Genomic DNA, 19,554 nt, shown 5'->3' with positions numbered 1-19,554 from the left:
CTTCTGGCAGAATAATGACCCTAAACATACAGTAAGAACCGCAAAAGAAAGGCTCACATCAAAGCATAATGACTGGTTGGAAAGGCCCAGTCATAGTCTAGACCTAAATCTAGGAGAAAAGTTATAGGGACATTAGAAAACTGACATTCCTAGAAGGTCTCCATCCAGTCTGATTAAGCTTGAGTTGCTTTGTAGAAAAAATCTAGCATACTATAAGTCAGTTGAAAAGTTTTGGAAACTTAAACCCCAACCCCCCAAAAAACACACTTTACACCATTTTTCTTCCACTTCACAGTTATGTGCTAATGTGTGATGGTTCGATAAAATCCAAATAAAACACATTTGAAGATTGTGGATGTAATGAGAGAAAATACGAGAGTCAGCAAGTAAGAATTATTTTGTAAGAATCTACAAAAAGAGTAGAGAGGCCCTTTACAAAGGCAAATGCATCGATAAATAAAAGTTAACAAAGTTTATTACATGTTTATATACAAACAACCTTGCAAGGCACACCTTTGTTTAAATAATATACAATACATTAATTTTCTTGAGCAAACAGGTTTTAGAACATATATTACTATATGTGGGTTTAGTGTTTAGATATTTGATATTAGAGAAGGCCCCAAACTACAAAAAAGACTTTGATGAATAAAATAATCACACACTTTAGGATGTAAACACATTTTTATATTTGTAATTCAAACTAATAAAATAAATTTTGAATATGTGATGTAAAATCTGTCTTTCCTGAATATAAATAAAAGTTACTGTGGCGTTAATATTAGATTGTTTTTTTTTTAACCACTGGGATTAAAGGTTGCAATCTCTTTTATTTTAAAAAAAGGCATTATATTTTCAGCTTGTAACATTATAAAGATATGCTTATTTCTTTTGATAGGCCATAGCACATTGCTAAAAAAAAACAACTAAATCCAATAGGTTGATGAAAAACTTTGAGCAAACAGCATGTCGGTTTAGCTGCTCTCTGTTCAGCACCGGCTATTGATCATGTTACAATCAGCCACGTCAATCTGTCACTCCTCTGATACTGAAAAGAATGTTTGTCCGACATCAATCAAGATGTTCATGAAGCAGAGATTGAAAGATGAAAAGATGCTTGTGACAAAAGCCTGTTGTGACTCATAAAATCAAACTAAAGAAAAAAATGGTTGCGGCTGTAAGCTTAAAAACATTAAGAAACAGGCTGTCACATTCTTACAGTTTCCCATCATGAAGTGGCCTGGCCTACTTAGACAGCTTTGACAGATACAGACCCCTTAAATGATTGTTGACCTTAAGTATCTGTAAAAACATCTTTTATCTAACTACAAAAAAAAAAAAAAGTCCATCAGTGTTCAAGTTTTCTCTTCATTTTTTTCTTTTTTTTTTAAAAAAAAAAGATGAGAGAGCCTGACCAAAAACGATAAGGCTTTTAAACGGCTGAAAAATGAGCCTATCAGCTTCACTTCCCCGGCTCTTTTGTTGAAGGTCTTCTGGGGCTGGTGTGTGTTTCACTGAATATTCCTATTTTGATGTTATGGATAGCTGGCCTTTATCATGCCAGGAGGCCAAGTCGCTTGACCTTAGCAGAAAGGAAAGAGTGGATGATGAACACTAAGGTCTTTGGGCAGCAGCGAAGGTCCAGTTTCTAAGAGCAGAGAGAAATGAGAATGAATCAGGATGTTTGTATATCGATAGCTGTTTATAGGACTTCATAAAATACAATGGTTAACACTGATCCTTTATCCATCTACTACATGATGACCTTGGTACCAAAAAACAAAAAAATGTATGTTTAAAGTCACCTCTAAACTTAATTTATGATCTCTCCGTTGTAATTGTACCCCTGGTAAAAGCAAGTTAAAAGTCTAAGTAGTCAGCAACCTCTCTGGATCGTCCAGAATCTTGGGTCTTCTCTTTTGCTTGTTTCTTTTTAACTATCTCCTCTGTTTTTCCGATGACTATTTCTGTGTTGATGTGGCTGCACAGTGGTGCACTTGGTAGCACTGGAGCCAGGAGGCCCTGGTTTGAAACACCACCCTGGAGTGGGTTCTCTCTAAGTTACATAGCTTCCTTCCACAGTCCAAACACATGACTGTTAGATTAATTGAGCTCTCCAAATGGTCTGTGTGTGTGTGTAGGGGTGTGTGTGTGTGTGTGTGTGTGTGTGTGTGTGTGTGTGTACATGGTTGTATGTGTGTTTCTCTGATGGACTGGTGACAAGGCCTCTAGATATAGAACAGATCTTATAGTTGTGATGGTGACTTGATGACTCCAACATGCTCTTTGGTGCAGTTTGTTGAGAGTTTGGAAATATTTGATCTTCTTTTGAATCTCTGCTGACTGAGCAAAGACAAACTTTAATCCTTGTAAACAGCGTTAAAACTTTTAGTTGTTACTCTGATTGTAGATATTTTTAATCAAGTAACATGTTTCTTCCTATATATGTATCCTAAATGTTTGTTAATACATTAGTTGGAGAACTGACCAAGACCTGACATATTTTTCTGAGTGATTATGATTAATTTCCAGATATATTTAAAAAAAAAAAAATCTCTCTTCTGGTATGTTTTTTTTTAATTAACCTTGTTGCTTCCTTGCACACAAAAGGACAATTCCTTTGACATGCACAACTTTTCCATGTCTGTGTTAATCAATTCAGCAGACTGTCCCCAATCACAGTCCTGCTTTCATGTTCGACACATTCAGTATATCCTCCCACACACAGAACATTTTTTTGTTAGTAATTATTTAACACAACCTATAAAGTGTTTCTTACAATTTCAGCCTCCGGGCCGCCAAAGTCGAGGAACATCATACGGACTCCATCATCTGAGGACATTCGGAGGCGCTCGAAAGGCTGCTGGAGGAGAATATTTTTCCTGACGCCCATTTCATCTGTGAATAGCGTGAAGCCGTCGTCGATGTGCACTCCCAGCATGCACTCTTTTCCATTCCAACTACAGGCTGCACACACACAAAAAGATGGTTTAAAGTCTGACCAAGTCGAGGGAATGTTAATACTGGACAGAGATATAAATCTTTCCAGTAGTCCTTTTTGACTGTGACGCCTTAATATGCTGACATGACAAAAGAAGCATTCAAGCTTTTTACTCCCATGAAATCAGAATTTCTCTAAATTTTACCTGATGTAAACACGAATTTACAGATTAATTCAAAATCCATATCTTAAGGCTTTCTGTACCACCTAATGTTACCACCAGATGGCAGTGTAATGATACCACTCCGTCTGGTGAAGGAATGCTATGTGCTGAGTGTGCATTAGGGCACCGTTCAATAAGTCAGTATCATACTTAGACTAGAGCAGCGAGGATGCTTTATGAAACCTTAACAAAGTAAGAAATATAATTTAACTGTGATATGTTAATGTAAGAACCAAATCAATGAATTTCAAACCCACAGCAGTGTTATACTTTTACTTTAGAAGAGACCAGCTACTGCTCTTTACTTGGCAACTATAAAAACAGATAGTTCTGGTGTATATGGTATTTTGGATCTTTTTACCTGCTGTGACCTCCTTGATGAGTTCTGCAGCGTTGTGGCAACCCTCGACCAACAGATGAGTCCACGTGGACAGCTCCTTGGCAGTGTCCACTCTGAACACATGAGTCTCTACGCCCTGCTTGGTGCCTGAACGCAAGCCGAATGACAACTCAGAGTCCAATAGAGAGGAACTCTTTCCAGGACCAGAGTGGACCAGCCTTTGGGGAAAAAAGAAGAAAATATCACCGGGATGAGGCTGAAAAGATTGTAATTAGGAATTATAGGATAGGCTGTGGCTAAAGATGGAACTGCTACGTACGTGGAAAACAAGGTGCGGAATCCACAGCAGAGAGAGTGGGGAAACATACATGACTCATTGCTCCTATGAGGACTAATGTTTTCCAACTAAAGCTATGGAAGTTATGACACAAACTGTTCATTGGTTCAGTTATGGAAAGTGTGAGCAGGAGCTCACAAACCAGTGGAGAAAAAAAAACAAACTGATCAGGGCGAGGCACAAAGCTTGAAAAGTGAGGATTTGGTGTGAAGAGAAGATAATTCTAAGGTTTCTGCCACATGAGTCAAAATCAGCAAGTTAAGGGGAAATTATTGAAGATCTGAAACATGAAAAAACAGCTCTATTCTCTAAAATTGAATGGGATAGTGGTCTTGGCTCTGCTGCACCCAATTAGTGTACCCAAATCTGCTGTTGAGTAAAAGCTGCTGGATGTCTGTGGCTCCATTTACTATGTCATTAAAATGAAAGACATGTGGTTAATAAAAGACAAACAGTCCGATGGACCAAGCATTTTCTATTTAAATATGTGCTTAAATAAAAAATTGAAATTTCACCCTGTGAATTAAAAAGATGTCTCCATCTCCACCAAACATCTGCGTAAGGGCACCACATTTGAACCAAGAGTCCCAAGTAGCCCCCATAATGCACTCTGGGCACCTCTGATGTAAAGAAATTCGATTTTTAACCTGGTTGTGATGAGGGTGTGACTCTTGGAGGGATTCCTTAAGCTCTCTTTGCTCTCAGGAAAGGAGGAATACAGAAGCAGGTCCTTCTCTGTCAACACTGCAAAAAGAGGTTTCTCTGGACCCTGGGACATCTGCACACACAGACATTTATATCAGACTGAAATTAAATGCCCATCACTCTTTCAGAGTACATACAGCAATCCTTAAGTTAAACTGAACACCTTTTAAAACCACTTTTATACCTTCTATTTTTTTTAAACATCACAGAACTTGGTTGCAGATGTTGATCTGTGTGACATTTCTAACTCACGAAACACCGTTTCCAAGTCACACCCAGAAAGGAAGGGTTTAATCCAAGACAGGCATCTGATTAAAAAATGACAAAATATTTTGCAGATTTGCGGGGCTGTGGAAACTAAGGGCTGCATCTGTTTTTAAATTAAAATATCTTCTGCTATTAATTGCTGTAGTGAATATTGGTTGCGGTAGTGGCATTACTACTAAATTACAAAAGTTAATTTTAAAACACATATTCTGGTTAATTGTGCAGGCAACCCAACAGATACGCATCTCTGTGAAAAAACGGTGCATCAAAATGACTTGGATGGCAGATTCAGCACCGAAGGTTAAGTTCACACTATCTGGGGACACCAAGTTCTTTTCTATCAGATCTATTTTGATCAGCTGCAGGGGTGTGAGGTCGTGGAGGAGCTCTGGGTGAACCAACCGCCTCAATAAACTCTTTAAATGGCAAATGATGCCATCAACAAGCTGTTTTTTTTTTAAACACTGCTAATCTGGTTATGTAACTAGTTTTGTCTTTACCACATGTGAATGGCGTTTCAGTATCAGAGCTGAGGGACATTTCATTATTTACATTATTGTGAATAACCTGAAGGAATTTAATTACTCTTCGAAGGCACTGTATTAATGCCTTTTGATGAAAACATCAAGTTTTTGAAATTTTTGAACTTATCTTAAAGTTTAAGACTTACTATATCTTATAATTTAAGACCTTAAGATAAGTCTTAAACTCTTGTTTTTGCTACTGTGTTTCCCCGAAAGTAAGACAGTGTCTTACTTTCTTTTTATCCCCAAAAGCCCCACTATGTCTTACTTTCGGGGTATGTCTTATATTGGAAAAAAATTGTCGAATTTTTTGTTTTAACCATAAAATGAACATTTATTAACAACCTGAACAGTATTGTATTACCGTATTTTAAGCAGGAGGCGGCAGTGACAAGTGCAGGGGACGGCGCGGTGACGTATGGAGAGGGGGACGGTGCGGACGTGGGCAGGAGGCGGCGCGCAGCTAGGTGAGAGGGAGGCGGCAATACCCCCGTGTTTCCCCGAAAGTAAGACTTTCGGGGTACGGCTTATATTAGCCGACCCCCTGAAACTCCCGATACGTCTTACAATCGGGGGTGTCTTACTATCGGGGAAACACGGTAGCTTGACTCAAATGTGGAGAATCTAAGAGTTTTCCACAACCAACAAGTATATTGAGAAAACTGGAACTAGAGAGTAAAAAAGGTAACTGAGTACAAAACAAATACAATTAAAATATTTAGAAAAGAAGAGCAAGTCCTTTGACTGTTTTCCCCATGTACCCCAGTATCCTTCCATACCTGCTCTGTAAGCCAGCCCAAATGTTTGACATCCATGCCAGGTTGCATGCTCTTCATCTCCTCCTTCACTTGCGGTAAAATTCTGGCAGCAGCAGCTTGGATGGCATTGTACCACGACTGAGCCATGGCTGGGTCTTTTGCCCGTAGGAACATTGAGTTCTTTCTGTTGGATGAAATCACCTCGAAATACCTGGCAAGTGTGATTAAAGGAGGCGGGGGATGGAGGAAAGAAAATGGAAAAAAAGGGTCTGTTAAAAAAACAAGAAAAACTTCAAAGAGAGCAAAGCTTCAGGCTGAAGAGGAAGTTTCACATATTAAAGAGAATATCAAAGTAAGACATAAAACAAAAATCCCTTTTGCGATAATCCTTCAAAGTAATTTGTAACTTGTCAGTCAGCCACAGCTTGGTTCTGAGAACTATATTAACTGAATTAAACATGACATTTAACTGATAGATGTTTAACATGTAGTACCTGTTCTCTGTGTCTGGGGGGCACTCTTTCCGTGACACCTGGCACATCTTCAGTGGGATGATGCGAGGCTCTTTCACCTCGGCGGGGAAGACCTCTTTGCTCCTCTGAGGCGTAGAGGGGGGAGAATCCCAAGGGTGGTTTGCTCCAGGGGAACCAGAGCTTTTAAAAAATGCAGACATTTCCTTGATGTATTTCACTGTAAAAGAGTCAAAGCAGAGAAGGGAGAATTGGGTAGTGAGCAAGATGAAGGGCCGCAAAAAGAAACGATAAAGTTTTTTGTTTTTTTTTCCCCAAAAACGGATCCTTCAGGTTTGTTACAAACTAAAAAGTACCACACTTAGGAGCAGTATTAAATAGTCTCTAAGCTCATTTTTGACCACTCATAACAGTCTCATTGCAGCTTCTTTTGTAAAAACAACTTAAACTTAATGAAAAGTAGATGGTTTTATCTTAATTTTCTACTTCTTATAATTCTGGAAGGAGGACATTCCTTGAGCACCAGCTGGAAGCATAAAGGGTATGTAATCCACTTTAGTTGCACACCAGCACAATGCCATGGGTCACCAAGCAGCACAGCTGGTTCCTTTGGGGAAGTCATGGACCATAGGGACAGGAGCAATAACAAGGATCTCAACACTCTACACCTAAGATTATTCACTCCAGTGGACAGGTGCCAAAAGGCTGCAGTCACTTCACACCTCTTTAGATTCAGTTAAGCTAAAATCCATATGGGAAAACCAAAGCAGAGAAAACCATAGCAAACATAGGGGGAAATACAGATCTATGTTCGCTATAGCGTGCTGACAGTAAGTCTTTGATGGCTGACAAATGTCTTCTGTTTTTTTTTTTTTGCATCTTATGGCCTCATTTAATGCTTTAAGTCAACACCAATCAACACCAATCCTCAAGGCCTGGTGTCCAGCAACTTTTAGATGTGTCCCTGGTCCAACACACCTGAATTAAATAGCTTGATTAACTCCTCAGTATTCAGTTAAGTTCTACTTATTTAATTCAGGTGTGCTGAAGTAAAGACTGGGGTTGAGTAATCCTGCTTTAGGTTGACAAACAGAGATGTGGAGGAGGTTTTGCCCTGCTGCCTCCATAGATTGTTTTCCAACAGCCACATTAGGATAATCTCCCTCAGGACTTTCTGCTGGACATCCTGAAGCAGCAAAGCAGCCCAATACAACCATAACCATATACATATTTTATTTTTTTTTTATTTTATTTTATTTTTTTGTGACACACACCTTCCATAAAGTCCGCTGTTGCCTCGTTAGTCTGCATAGCATATGTGGTTCCAAGGCAGTAACTCTTGCTTTGGAACCATCCAAGGCCAGTTTATTGTGAAATCATGAACACTGCAAGATTTTAGATGTTCAGTAATCATGATAAAATAATTCATAAATTAACAGGAACTGCTTTTTCACATGGTATCAAAGTTAATCAGATAACCTGTTTTTAAAAGTCCTTTTGTATTTACTCAGGTTCTACTGGCCTATCTGCTGGGTGATGTATATAAATGGCAGACAAATGAAAAGACCCAACAAACTGTGGGTTAATTAAGTCACCCCTGTATTTGGGGAATTTTTTTTAAAGCTTTCCTCTAGAAAGCAAAACAGGGCAGTAAATGCAACCAAGATCATTTATAAAACCAATTTTTTCCAAAGTGCAATAATGCTACTCAACTGTTGACCATTATTGCAATCTGAAACTGTTGTCTGTTTGAAACTTTATGATTTTGTAGCAATCCTTTTGATCACATATTGTGAGTGTTTTCAACCACCATATGAAGCCAAAGGCAAATTTCCACATTCGTGTACAGTGAAGTTCATTATTATTGTCAATATTAAAATCTGTTTAAAAATATCAAACGCGTATTTATGACGAAAAATAAGAAAACTTTAAATGGAGAAAATATTTTCTCACAGCATTATACACTTCACACTGCAGGTACCTGCATAGTAGGACACTTTTTAACACCCCACTGTCGGTTTGACTTTGTTTTGTGATTTTATCCTCTTGCTTGTGCTCCACAGCTGAACAATCAATTACCCTTTGAGAACAGACACAGCCGTTCATTGACTTAATCTGATTTCACTAGCATGGACCACACCACAACAATGTGAGTCCAGCTGAATAACTGACACAGTCAGCAAATGACATGGAAAACCCCTTGAGATGGTGCCGTGGAAGACAGAAAAGTACGAATTGCAAATAATACACACAATGGACATTATAGGGAACAAGAGAAGACTATTGAAAGAACTGAGTGTTGTTAAAACAAATTTAATTGTCACTTGTGGTTTGGGTACAAGCAGCAGAAAAGAGGCCATAAAGGAGAGATGTGTAGAATGAATAGGATGAAAAGGTTTGTAAAAATCAATTAATGAGATGGTTGGAATAAAACAGCAGTAAAAAAGAGGTGGTTTGGTGAGGAAATAAGATGAATATGGATGAATTTCAGGAGGGTGAGATAAAGAACCCCAGTACAAAGTGTGACACATGGCTGAACCAGCTCTAATAGCTTGCCAAGTGATTAGAGGGGCAGCGCAGGATGGTCTTGGTCCTCAACCTAAATCCCCTTTCAGGTCATCTTGACATTCTGCAAATAGATTTCATGAGACCACAGGTTTCAATCATGCCTTATACCTAAAAGTTGTTACAGTTTTGTGACCACCTGATCAGAGGCAAATAATGATGAATCCTCATCCCATGTGACCTTTTAGCTGATTCAAGATTGTCACTTAACTATGTTTATTAATACCAACAATTATGTTGTTGGTATTAATAAATTGACTGATCAGTCAATTTCTCTCTCAATTGTTGATCTCTCAATTGAGAGATCAATTGACTGACTGATCAGTCAATTTCTGGACGCATGTTGTTTAGTCAATGTGAGTAATTTAATTGACCTACATACATAATATATGACTACCCTCATAATTTGAAAAATGCTTCAACGTCCTTTAAAATCTTTAATTCGTAGGTATTTTATGTTTCTCACGAGACTATATCTCATGATCACCAAAACCATAAACTAAATCCTTGTAATGTATATATATTTTTTATAATTAAGTACAAGCAAATTCAGTTTAGAAGCAATTCTATAGACACATTTTGTTACAATTAGTTCAGCCATACACCCATGCAGATACACCTACACACCACCACCACCACCACCACAGTGCAGCTCCGGCTCAGCAGGCTGTGGTATGGGTTCAGCAATTGTAGCCTCTGCTTGAGTAAAAATAGCCCAAAGGACATGGCAAGTCAGGAGGCTGAAGGTAAGGCTCTGGTTTCACTGGGGAAGTGTGAAGTGCTCTCCGTTCACAGTACAAGAGGCAAGCAGCCAGAGGGCAAGCAGAGGAGTCACAGCACTGGACAAGAGCAGACAGAAGGGGGCTTCCTGTGTTTAAATAGAGTGTGTGACAGCCCCCAAGCCAGTTATACATCCATTTGTTAATCAGTGTACTGTATCTCTCTTTTTTTTAAAATCTCAAACAATTTTGTTAGCAATTTTTAAAAGGACCCATCTCTTTGACTTAGACATCATTATGTGGTTATGTTTGATATCACCCTAAATTTAGCTATGATGTGTGGTGTTGGCAGATTTGTGGAGTAACAAATTGCAAGTGTCACTATGTTACTTCTGGAATAAGCAGGTATTCAACGTTAAACGATCTGGATCTTGAATCAACAATGCAGTGGGAAAATGGCTTTTTGCATAATCCAAACAGCTTTCATTTCACCTACTGCTGTAAGTCAATTAGCCCACCTCAGCAGTTTGGGAGGATAATTGTGTTCATTCTCGGTTTTAGACTTGCTTTCATGTAACTCATCGAAGGTATTCTTCCCACTGGCTGCTCAAACAATGTACTGCACAAATAAATGACTGTGAATTACAATGAGATGGAAAAACTGTGGGAAGAGTTGATCAGTGCAATTCAGCAAGAATAGGCATGGCTAGTTTTTGCTTTAAGGTTTATGTCACAGTCTGATGCCTAACTATGTCTAATTTATTTGTTCAGCTGTGTGCTGTGACTATTATATTGAAAAATAAACCTCCTCAGTTCCAAAATTATCTATAGAAATGTTGGGTTGTGAAATGTGATTATGAATTGCTCATAATTTCTGAATCGTTTTAAACAGTCTTTCTGCTCTGTTTGATTGTGATATTCTGGTTCAATAAATTGTATTATGTTTTTTTTTTCTTTTTCTTTTAAAACTCTTTATGTTTCACTGATAATCCAGTTACCTTTATTTCATTGTGCTGCAGCTGATTATATTTCAGTTGTACAGCAACTGTATTTTTAGATCTGCTCTACGAATGAATAAATAATGTATTTTGGCAATTATCTTAGAAAAAAGTTTGTAAATGTATATTAACATTCAAGTCCAGTCACATCAACTCCTTCTGAATGGAGTGACATATCAACTTAACTAGCACAAAATCTCAAAAATGACTTAAAGTTTACTAATCTTAAAGTGACAACTTGTCACTGACAAGTAAGAACTTACCCAAAAATCTTTTTAAAACTGATCATAGGAATTCAGAGACTGCAACACATATCTGATGATATAAGGAATAGACTGAGGAGAAAAAACTGTAACTGACAGTAACTCCTCCTCAGACAATGCTCAGTATCATTGAGTCTGAATCTATTATTCCTTAATAATAATGTTCCAGATGCTCATTCTGTCGCTGATCTTAGTTTCTGTCTACCCACTCACAGCTGAGAATTATGTTATAAAAAAGGAAGAAAAAAAAAAAAACATTACTTCCACTAAAATGCACAAAGAATAATTTAAAAAGATTATTCCCTTTCCTCCTTTGGTTGTGGAATAATTTCCTGTCTCGCTGATTTTAAAGGATTTTTTAAATCAAAAACCTTCTTGCAACATAAAATTCATATAAAATTGTGATTTTTCAATTTTGAAACTCCTCCTTTCAGTGTTTTGTTAAACGAATAGGTTTCTCAAAGCATACAACAGTAAAAGTTTGCAAATTATACTTTAATATCCAGCATAGTGTAAAAATAATGTGCAGGTCTTTATGAGTATTTTCCTTGTCATCATTTTGCACTTAAATAATAATTATTTTTTTTATTATTATTTTCATGATCTCGAATTGTTATTAATTATTTACATGATTCATAAAAACACAAAACAGAGAAGCAAAAAAAACAAAAACATTTTAAATAGAAAAAGGCATCTCTAGACAAATTCCTACTAATAAGGCAAGAGTAGACTGCGAGCATGTATCAAGCAGCCAGCAACTAATGTCAACACTTTTTGAAGTAGCTGTCAACTTGCATACATAATACTTCATGGAAATGAGCTTCTGTCCATTAGTTCCTGTGCCAGCACCCTTATGTTTGTACCATGAGAAAGGCAACTGCTTCTTGTTTCTGCACTGAGGTCATTCAATATTTATCTACTCAATCTCATTGCACTAGGCAAAAATATGGAAATAAGAATGACAAAAAGAAATTGGATTGCTTAAATATTTGCCGAAAGTTGAATATATCACAAAAGATTATCACAATCATCACCACCTATCAGTTTGTGACAGTGTACTTCCACTGGAGACATCAATCCTACATCCTCAGATCTGATTAAATGAAGATGGAACTTCTTTGGTCATTGAGCCGGGAGAGGTACACCCTGAACATTTTGCCCGTCCATTGCAGGTTAACATAGGACAAACAATAATTCACTCACACAATCACAACTAAATCTTTTTTTACAAAAATAAATCAAAAAAGTGTGCTCTGCATTTGTATTCATCTCCCTAAGCAAACCCGTTGTGCTGCAGCTGCACCAAAAAAGGTCTTCAATTTGAAACTGGGTTTTTCTGCGTGGAATTTGCACCTTCTCCATATGCATGTATCTGTAAACTTTGTGCACTCACAGTCCAAAAACATAGTAACCCTCTACACTGACCTTTGGAATAAGTCTGAGCATTGTCCTATTTGTATATTGATAGGGCTTCTGAGTGTGGCCTGCTCCTGGCCAATAACAACTGCAGCAGTGTACAACATGGAGTGGATAAACTAGATTTCCCATTTTTTCTTTTTTAATGGCCTCTTTAAACAAGATTTTAACAAAAAGCTGCTAATTCAACAGCAACGTTTTTTTTTTTTTTTACATAATTGAGGCATTAGCTTCTCAATAAACAGATGCATAAAAAAGGCAGATTTGTTTCTTTGACAAATCTTCACCACCCCAAAAAAAAAATGTTTCATGATGTTTTTTACAGTAAAGCATACGATCGAAAAGTATTTCACAAGTCTCACATGCACATAGTTGTAAGCATTACAACTAGGTGCAACAATGTTTTGCTATGTTTAAAAAGTTGGCAAAATTCATTTACCACAGAGAAATACAAGCAATGAAGAAGAATAAAAAACAGAAGAGAAAACTGACACAAGGGTTTCCAGAAACCTATGCATTCTAAAAAGAGCACAAACCAGCTGCCATGAAAAGTGGTTTGTGAAAACACTCTCAAAAATTTGGGCAGACCAAGCCAGAGTCCAGACTGTAGCCTAAAATAGCAGCTTTGCTTTGGACCTAAAATAAAATATACAAAAAAAATGTATTCTAAGTGAAGAGATGGAGCAAAGTCCTGTCAAACTTTCAGGGTCAACTTCAATAAGCATATTGTTAGCTTTTTAACCACCAACAGTGAAGTGAAAGGTCTGCAAATATCTTAGTCTTTGCTGCAAACACATGTAGAACAATTTTTGTGTGTATTTTTAGTCGCTGCAAACAAGAGAAATTAACATAATTCAAGTAGTCTATAAAAACCTTTGCTACAACAAGTTACCCAAAGTTTCCATCCTTATCCACTTGTTTTAATATGAGCTACTTAAACATCTTTGTCAACCAAACTGAAATAATTTTTGACTCAGGCGAACCACAGTTTATCACTCAGAGTTTTCAATTTAGCCTCATAGGAAGGAACAATTTTCCAGTTCCCTCAATACAAGTTTTCAGTTCCTTTAATACACAAACTGTCCACTTTGTGTATTAATGCATTAAGGTATGTTTGGTGTTTGAACAAATAAATTAGGCATAAGCAATTTTAGGGGGGGTCTCAGGTATTTGGAGGATTTAGCTATTCGTGGAAGGCTGTTGACCCTAATCCCCACAAATACTGAGTATTCGCTGCATTGCAAAATTGCACAAATCTTAAAAAAAAAAACTTCAAATAACACAAATAGTCAAACTATGTAGTTGGAATAGAAGCTCTGGATTCAGTAGATATTCTCTGTAGCTGTTACATTTTACAATGAGAGCTGCAGTAAGCCTAAGTGGCAGTACTTAAACTGTAGTAGACACAAGCATTCAGAGCAGTGAATTTCTGTAGAGTGTCTTGACAGACAATGGTAGGCAGGTGCAGATGGCCAAATTTTCATCAGGCAAGCTTGACTCTCAAGAGGCCATTAAAAATGTGATCTTAAACTGAGTCAGTGGACGCTAAATGCTGTCACAGTTGTCATTAGTTCTTAAATTGATGGTAAAAACACAGCAGAAGAAACAAGTGAACATATCGAATATTTGTAAAAGACGTAAGGTGACATTTATTTCTATCAAGTGTTTGGTATTAAACTAAAAAAAAATTCCTTGAGTTGTAGAAATTCTACATGATATGCATTAACTATGGTCATATGCAAAAACTTTGAGCAAAGACCTATTATACTCAAAAAGAAACAGAGAAATGCAATGATTCCAAGATTAAGGTAATGTAAATCACCGAAAAAATTAAGACTGGAAAAGAATTATACTGTATATATTAAATCAGAACGTGAAAACTAAGATGGAAAAAGCAGGCATGCAGAATACCCAACCAAACTCAGCCAGAAATGTTGCAGTGAATACCAGTGGTGACACATTCAATACAGAGCTAAAATTAGCTGAGATGGAACTGTTATTACTTAGCTTCTTATCTGCCAGCCAATGAAACTACTTTTGTACTGTGTGAGAGTCAAGGAGTTTCTTGCCTTCCTATGCAAGGTATGTTACTAATCTTTTCCTGCTCCGTTCTCCACTATTACAGCTAACATCAAAAACATTATAAAGATGTTTATCTAGCAATGTAAGTTTAAAAACAATACACCGAACTACCAGATGTTTTTTGTAGCTTGGTTCATTTTAAAAGTTTGGTTTCTGTTGAACAACCAAAAATACATATATTTTTTCTAATGCAGTTAAACATATTGACTTGTACCAAAATCCATAATTTTGCAGTCAGTCCCCAATCAGCAACACCAATTACCAAATAGACTAAAACCACTAAAAACCTTAAGCCAAAATTCCTAAAACATGTTCATATTCAGTACTATTACAGCTATTAAGGCTATGCAACATTTTGTAAACCAAAACAAATCTTTTTTTCAATCTCAAGGTTGTACTGTTCTTCATTGGCTGCATAATCCCTGCAGTCTTTAAGCCCTTTGCTACTTAACCAGAAAAACATGAACTTGTTGGACTATTTCTTTTTACACATTTCTTATTTCTATGGTCAAAAAGAGGTGCTGGCTTCTTGTACAACAGCCAGTGCAATAAAGATGAACACCAGCCGTTCCTGCTCCCACCACTGGTTACTGTGGGAGTGGATGGAATTTCAAAGTCCAGCCAATGACCTCAGAAACATGTTGTTGGCTCTGTAATGTATGTCAGGAACAGAATGACCCAATGTCACATCGCTAAGGCAAGATGTCTGGGGCCAAAACAAGAACATAAATAACTGTATAAAACAAGAGAATACTTGTTGTCAAATGAGGTCAGTAGAAAAACAGCATCTATATATTAACTTTGTAAGCCTAGCAATTATAAACATATATTTTGATCATTTTTTGCTTTGTATTGGACAGATTGAAAGCCAGTAACAAAAAGCATTTAAGTGTGTAAATATGAATGTTTGTTTGCTGAGAAAGTCTGATGCAACCTGGATATTTAATTAATCTGACACCTTCAGTATTAACCTACTTTTGTTGCAGCTACTTTTAGAGCTCAAGCACAACACACAACCATTAAAACAAAATGGCCATGGCTTATTTCATAAAATATTATGGAATGCGGAACAAAAAGCCATTTTGATTACTTAAAAACTGTAGCCTATAGTGGTATATGACTATTTTAATCAGCAGAACTCAGTGTAAATGCAAACAGAATCACCTTTATTGGCAATGCAAGAAACGAAACTATTATTGGTTCTTATTCCACTGTGTTGAAACATCTACGTATGTTGTGCTAAGTCAACCCTTTTACCGGGTTCACTGAATATTTGTGATGTGAAACTGCAAAACCAGGAACAAGTCGCCACAGCGAAAATATAGAGTAAGGATGAATACCGACTAACTTCTGAGAAAATAGCGACTGCTGTTTGTTGGCAAATTACTAGTTGAAGTTATAAAGAAACCAACCCATGCTTTGAATGTCAGTTTGAGAAATTTTAAAACAGTAAACTCTGTATTTGAATTCAGCTTGTTTTCAGATGAAATCTGAGCTGTTTTATTGTTTTTAAAACACAATTAGGACACATAACATACCAGACACAGGCACACAGATCTCTGCACTGCTGTGGCTCTAATGATATGATATGACATTGACCAGGTGGGTGAGCATCTGGTGACTGTAACACCTAAAATAAAATAATTATTTACATTGGACTTTCTTTAACCTGAAAAAAAGAAGTCTAGAATATTGCATATATAATTGTCTTCTGCTTATCGAGTCGGGTTGTGTATTTATTAAGGCGTGGTTTAGTTCCACTAAAGTTTAGGGTTCACAGATGAGTCCATGACAAAGGTTCACAAGACAGAAGCTCACACCTTTGTTGGAAAATGGGACAAATGCTGAAACTTCTAAGAAATGTATATATCTAAAACAAGACACACCAGACAAATGGTTGCTTTTATCTGCCAAATTCTCAATCCTACTTGCTCACAGTTAAAACTGGGGACTGGGGTAAATAATGTAAATGAGCAGCCTTTGTTAAGATCCCCAGGGAGCTCATCAGGTAAGGGGACAACCTTTGAAGACTGTTTTTTTCACAAAGCTTGTTTGCAGAATCTTAGCATTCAAATGAACATATCTTCTTCATCTTTGTTTTTCTATTTGTTTGGCATCATTAGAAAGCTTGGAATCCACACTTTCAAAATCTGTAAATAACTCAATTAATGCTGCTTCTCTGTTTTGGGCATTTGGGCATATGCCAGCTGTAGGTATCCCCTTTGTTTTTCTTATGAATATATATCTCTTTGGGTGTCTTTCTGCCAGTCATCCAGTGGAGATTTCCCCTTTTTTGTCTGATTTAGATAAGAACATCATACATCAATCCTGCAGACCAACTAATTAGAATCGGGGATAAATGCCAACCTTTGGGAGGGGAGTCGTTGGGGGGCATTGTGGGGGTGTGGTGTGTGAGAGAGAAAGAGGGCAGAGACCAGTGAATCAGACTTTTAAGCTAATTCATATAGTGCCAAAGCAGATATTTGATTAGTTTGCATAGAGTGTCAGGAGAGTTAATTATCCTAATTCAACAAAGTGAAAATGAAGGAAACTTGGACAGGATCTGGCAGAAGACAAGAACAGAGTGAAAAAAAAGAGAAGATTCAGCTTCAGACAGTTTCATTTTACTTTGCAGCGTTCTGTTTCCATTTGGTTCCGAAATTATAGAAAAACTATTCTCCTTTTGTACATTTGTAAGTGTTTTTCAGTGCGACACAAAAGAAGTAATGCCGATTGCAAATTAGGAACATCATTCCCATGTCAACTTTAAATTGTATAGAAGAAAAGGTGAACAGTTAACCAGTTAAAAAGTAAAGTTTGAAAAAGGTGCAGCAAAAGAAAGCTGCCTTCTATCTCCAGTGTTTGCACATGGTGCTGCAGAATACTGAGACAGCTGAGTTGAATGTGAGTCAGAGTGAAAGTAAGCTTCGGCCACCAGTCTATCAGAGGCCCAGCATTGGGGCAGAGGAGTTGAGTTGGGGCCTTATTAAGATAACAAACAGCCAGACACTGTAGAATGGCCCGAGGGGAAAATTGTGATTTAATAAGCTGTGGTATTTTATGGGTTAATTGCTCCGCAGCTGAATATGAGCACACTGAGTTTGTTGTTCTACAAAAATAAAGAAACGAAGCTTTGTGTGCATAAGGTGGAAAATTTCACAGCAGGGATTCCTTTAGTTATTGCTCTTGTCACATCAAACCATATTTTAAACAAAAAAACATGCAAAAGATCATTTAAAAAATACCCTTAAATATTCCTGAAGGAGTAATAAACACTGTCAGTATACTTGAAACAAAACACGTTCCCCTGGCATGATTCCATCAATTTTAACACAACCAACACAGCTTCATATATTTATTTAAATGACATTTATTTAAATATATTTAAATAATTTGACAGAGAAAATAGAAGTTTCCACCAAGAAAATGAGTCTAGACTAGACTAGATGGCCATCATGACAGGTGAAAATTACTTCTAGGAAATTGTCAGATTGATTTTTAAAAGCACACACCATATTGTATCCAGGCAACAGTCACATATTAAAGTCTATAATATGATTATACAAAATTAAAGAGATCCCGATATATTCTGATGCCACACAGATTATAGTGGAAATGTCCCGCATCAAATAATCATCACAAGTTTTTTATAACACAAGTTTCCCTAATGCTTTACAAGGCTGACAATTTGTAATTAAATTTTTTTGTGGGTTTTGATGGTCTTTCCATGGCCACATTACATATCAATGAATTCATAAAAATGTAATTCATAAAAAAAATTAAAGCTCATTCAGTTCTTTAAACATAATCATGACAAGTATAATAAAATTTGGATTGTTCAAAATGAATTCAAGCCAGTTGTTTCACTGGACTGGTCTACAGGCACTTCTACAAAAAAGACTACAATACACCTTAAATTACGTACACGCACACACACGCACACACACATGCACCCCTGCCCGCACACACACACAAACTTTAATCTCTCTTCTGAGAGAGGATTGAGGAGAGTTTTAAAGGTAATAATTATATTGTCACAAATGGAAGAGCCAGAAAGACTAATTTCATATAAAATACATGCATGAATCTGGTTCAGCTTTTCCACAGGACAGCAGTCATACTGTTATTTTAATGCAAAAGGCAGAGCTTACACAGAGCAATTATGTAGAAGGTCTTGTTTTCAGCACTGACTGGGTTCATACATGATCATTTTGCTTCCTTATCCACAAAGGAAATAATTTTAAAAACATACAATTTACTCAGTTTTACTGCATTTATTTACCAACTAGTCCTTTATGGCTTTCCAAGATTCAACCTTAACACTAAAGCTCCTTGCTAAAATTTTCATAACTCTTGAACTTTTTCTAATTTATTCACTTTACAACCACAAACTTCGGTCTATTTCATTTAAAGTTTGTGTAATAGATCAATTTAGGCCAATACAAAATTATGAAGAGGGAGCAAAACAATACATTCAAATGTTCTATAAACAAGAACATTGCAGGTATTTGTATTCAGCTGCATTTACTATGATGATAATAAATATCCAGTATTACCAAAAGTCTTTTAAAGTCACCCGACAGGTAAACATTGAAATGTGTGCAGTTTATTGTCTGCACAAAGGTCAGGAATTAAGTTGTTAAGACATTTAAGTATCTGCATATTCTTTGCATCTGGAAATGCAAAGAATATAGCACAATTGCAAACTTGCCAACTCAAACAATGCCATGAAAAAAGTAATTGTGAAAAGCTGTAAGTCATTTTTGCAATTTTAATCAAGCAATATAGAGGGCACTCTGCTTAGTTGAGACAAATAATTTAGCTTTCACTACCCCTGCAACAAAAGTGGACACTGGAGATCATCCTAAGAACAGCATTCCAACAATACAGCATGGTGGTGGCCCCATCATGTTATGGGAATGAAATTCTGGCGCAAGAACGAGGAA

The 19,554-nt window shown here is 36.8% G+C and overlaps 1 protein-coding gene across 1 annotated transcript in view; it reads right to left on the bottom strand.

Annotated features, from left to right (window-relative positions):
- Nucleotides 1-457: 457 nt before the first annotated feature.
- The window catches only part of snta1 (syntrophin, alpha 1), a 34,408-nt gene continuing 15,311 nt past the window's right edge, over nucleotides 458-19,554 (bottom strand). The window contains exons 3-8 of the mRNA XM_081606985.1: nucleotides 6,590-6,785; nucleotides 6,117-6,306; nucleotides 4,489-4,619; nucleotides 3,526-3,722; nucleotides 2,780-2,967; nucleotides 458-1,648 (exon numbers count right to left, since the gene is read on the bottom strand). Of these exons, the coding sequence (XP_081463111.1) occupies nucleotides 1,556-1,648; nucleotides 2,780-2,967; nucleotides 3,526-3,722; nucleotides 4,489-4,619; nucleotides 6,117-6,306; nucleotides 6,590-6,785 (995 nt within the window). The 3' untranslated portion in view covers nucleotides 458-1,555. The remainder of the gene's footprint in view (nucleotides 1,649-2,779; nucleotides 2,968-3,525; nucleotides 3,723-4,488; nucleotides 4,620-6,116; nucleotides 6,307-6,589; nucleotides 6,786-19,554) is intronic.

The sequence above is a fragment of the Poecilia reticulata genome, chromosome 5 (genome assembly GCF_904066995.2).
Source record: "Poecilia reticulata chromosome 5, P_reticulata-male-v2, whole genome shotgun sequence".
Classification (NCBI taxonomy): domain Eukaryota; kingdom Metazoa; phylum Chordata; class Actinopteri; order Cyprinodontiformes; family Poeciliidae; genus Poecilia; species Poecilia reticulata.
Note: the sequence above shows the minus strand (reverse complement) of the source record. Positions and strands in the feature narration are given on the sequence as shown.